General features: G+C 44.9%; 1 protein-coding gene across 1 annotated transcript in view; it reads right to left on the bottom strand.

Annotated features, from left to right (window-relative positions):
* The window catches only part of Il20rb (interleukin 20 receptor subunit beta), a 29,996-nt gene that overhangs the window by 11,148 nt on the left and 17,196 nt on the right, over positions 1-1,652 (bottom strand). Inside the window, exon 5 of the mRNA XM_010625535.2 lies at positions 1,124-1,274. Coding sequence (XP_010623837.1) covers positions 1,124-1,274 — 151 coding nt within the window. The remainder of the gene's footprint in view (positions 1-1,123; positions 1,275-1,652) is intronic.

The following is a 1,652-nucleotide window of genomic DNA, read 5'->3' as shown; positions in this document are numbered from 1 at the left end:
ATATATATATATATTGTTATTTGTTTGTTTGTTTTTGTTTGGTACTGGGATCAAACTCAGGTCCTTAAGCTTGCTAGGCAGGTAGCGAAACCACTGAGCTAAATCTCCAGCCTTTAATACATTAAAGCATTAAAAAGTCTTCAGAGGGGCTGAGGATTTAGCTCAGAGGCACAGTGCCTCCCTTGAAAGCACAAGATCATGAGTTCAATCCCTGGTACCCAATAAAAATAAGAATAAAAAGTCTTCAGAAGGTTATACAAGAAGCTCATACCCACAGGAGAGCATGTAGGAATTAAATAATGGGGAAGGAGTAGAAAAGATAATATCCATGTGCATCTTGTATTGCTGAACCATATAATGTACTACATATTGAAAACAGTGATTCATTTTTTAAAAAACAAAATGGTCGGGCTGGGAATTAGCTCAGTGGTTCCATCGCCTGCCTCAGTGCAAGGTTCCCAAGTTCGATCCCCAGAACAAAAAACAAAAACAAAAACTAAATGGTCATACACAAAAATTGTAACTAGTTATTTTTTAATAGTGTAATCACAGAGTATAGTGCTTTGTTTGATTAAGTTTCATTTCAAAAAGTTTTTAGATGGGGGCTGGGGATTTAGCTCAGTGGTTCGGTGGCCTGCCTTGCAAGCGCAAGGACCCGAGTTTAATCCCTGGTACCAAAAAAAAAAAGTTTTTAGATGATGTAGATTTTTAAAGTATAAAAAATTCAAGGGAAAAAAATAACTAAAAGTATTCTGTTAGACTCTCTATAGGTCCCTTCCATAGCAAAGAAACTGATATCATAATGTGGTATCTCTTTTAAGGCCTGACTCTGGAGCCCCTAGCTGCCTCTCCTTCAGCCGTGTCTGGCCCCAGGAAGAAACATCTGACCCCAGTGGAGAAGGCTTGGCAAAAAGTATTTCAGAGAGCAGCTCTGGGAACCCCACCTAGCCTCAGGGTGGACCTCTGCCTCCTGGGGGGCCAGAGTGCCCAGCACACTATCACCATAGGAACCCATCTAGCCTGGGAGCAAATCAGGGAAATCAAAGCACCCAGCAGGCACCCAACCACACACCAAGGGGGAGGTCCCTGTGCCTGGGCCAGGGGACAGTTAGGCCACCCTTACCTTGCACCTCCACACACTCTGCCTGGCTGAAGGCACTGTTCCTCCCGATGGCCTTCACTTGCGCCTGGGCCTTTACACAGTATGGGGCCCCTGGCTCCATGGTTTCAAGGTGCACAGGAATGCCCCCCCTCCTCAGCACTTTGGCATGTTCCTTCAGGAGACCAGAAAACACGTTACACCCTGAGGGCAGCAGGACAACAAAGGTGGCAGAGATCCAGGGAGGGACAACTACAGCCAGTTCCTTTCCCTCTCATGAACCCATTCACTCATTTACTCATTCATTCATTCATCTTTGTTAAGACACCAGGCACTATTCTAGGCACCAGGACACAGCACTGAATAAAATAGACAAAGTCCTTGCTCTTGTGGAGCTTACATGCCTCAGGAGACAAACAATACATAAATAACAGAAATACATGTGAGGTAGTGAAAAGGGCTGTGAAAGGGCCGGGGATTTAGCTCAGTGGTTCTGCCGCCTGCCTTGCAAGCACAAAGACCTGAGTTCAATCCCCGGTACCAAAAAAAAAAA

The sequence above is a fragment of the Fukomys damarensis genome, unplaced genomic scaffold (genome assembly GCF_012274545.1).
Source record: "Fukomys damarensis isolate Sample0158 unplaced genomic scaffold, DMR_v1.0_HiC HiC_scaffold_37, whole genome shotgun sequence".
NCBI lineage: Eukaryota > Metazoa > Chordata > Mammalia > Rodentia > Bathyergidae > Fukomys > Fukomys damarensis.
The sequence above is the reverse complement of the archived record's forward strand: the minus strand, read 5'-3'. Positions and strand labels throughout refer to the sequence as shown.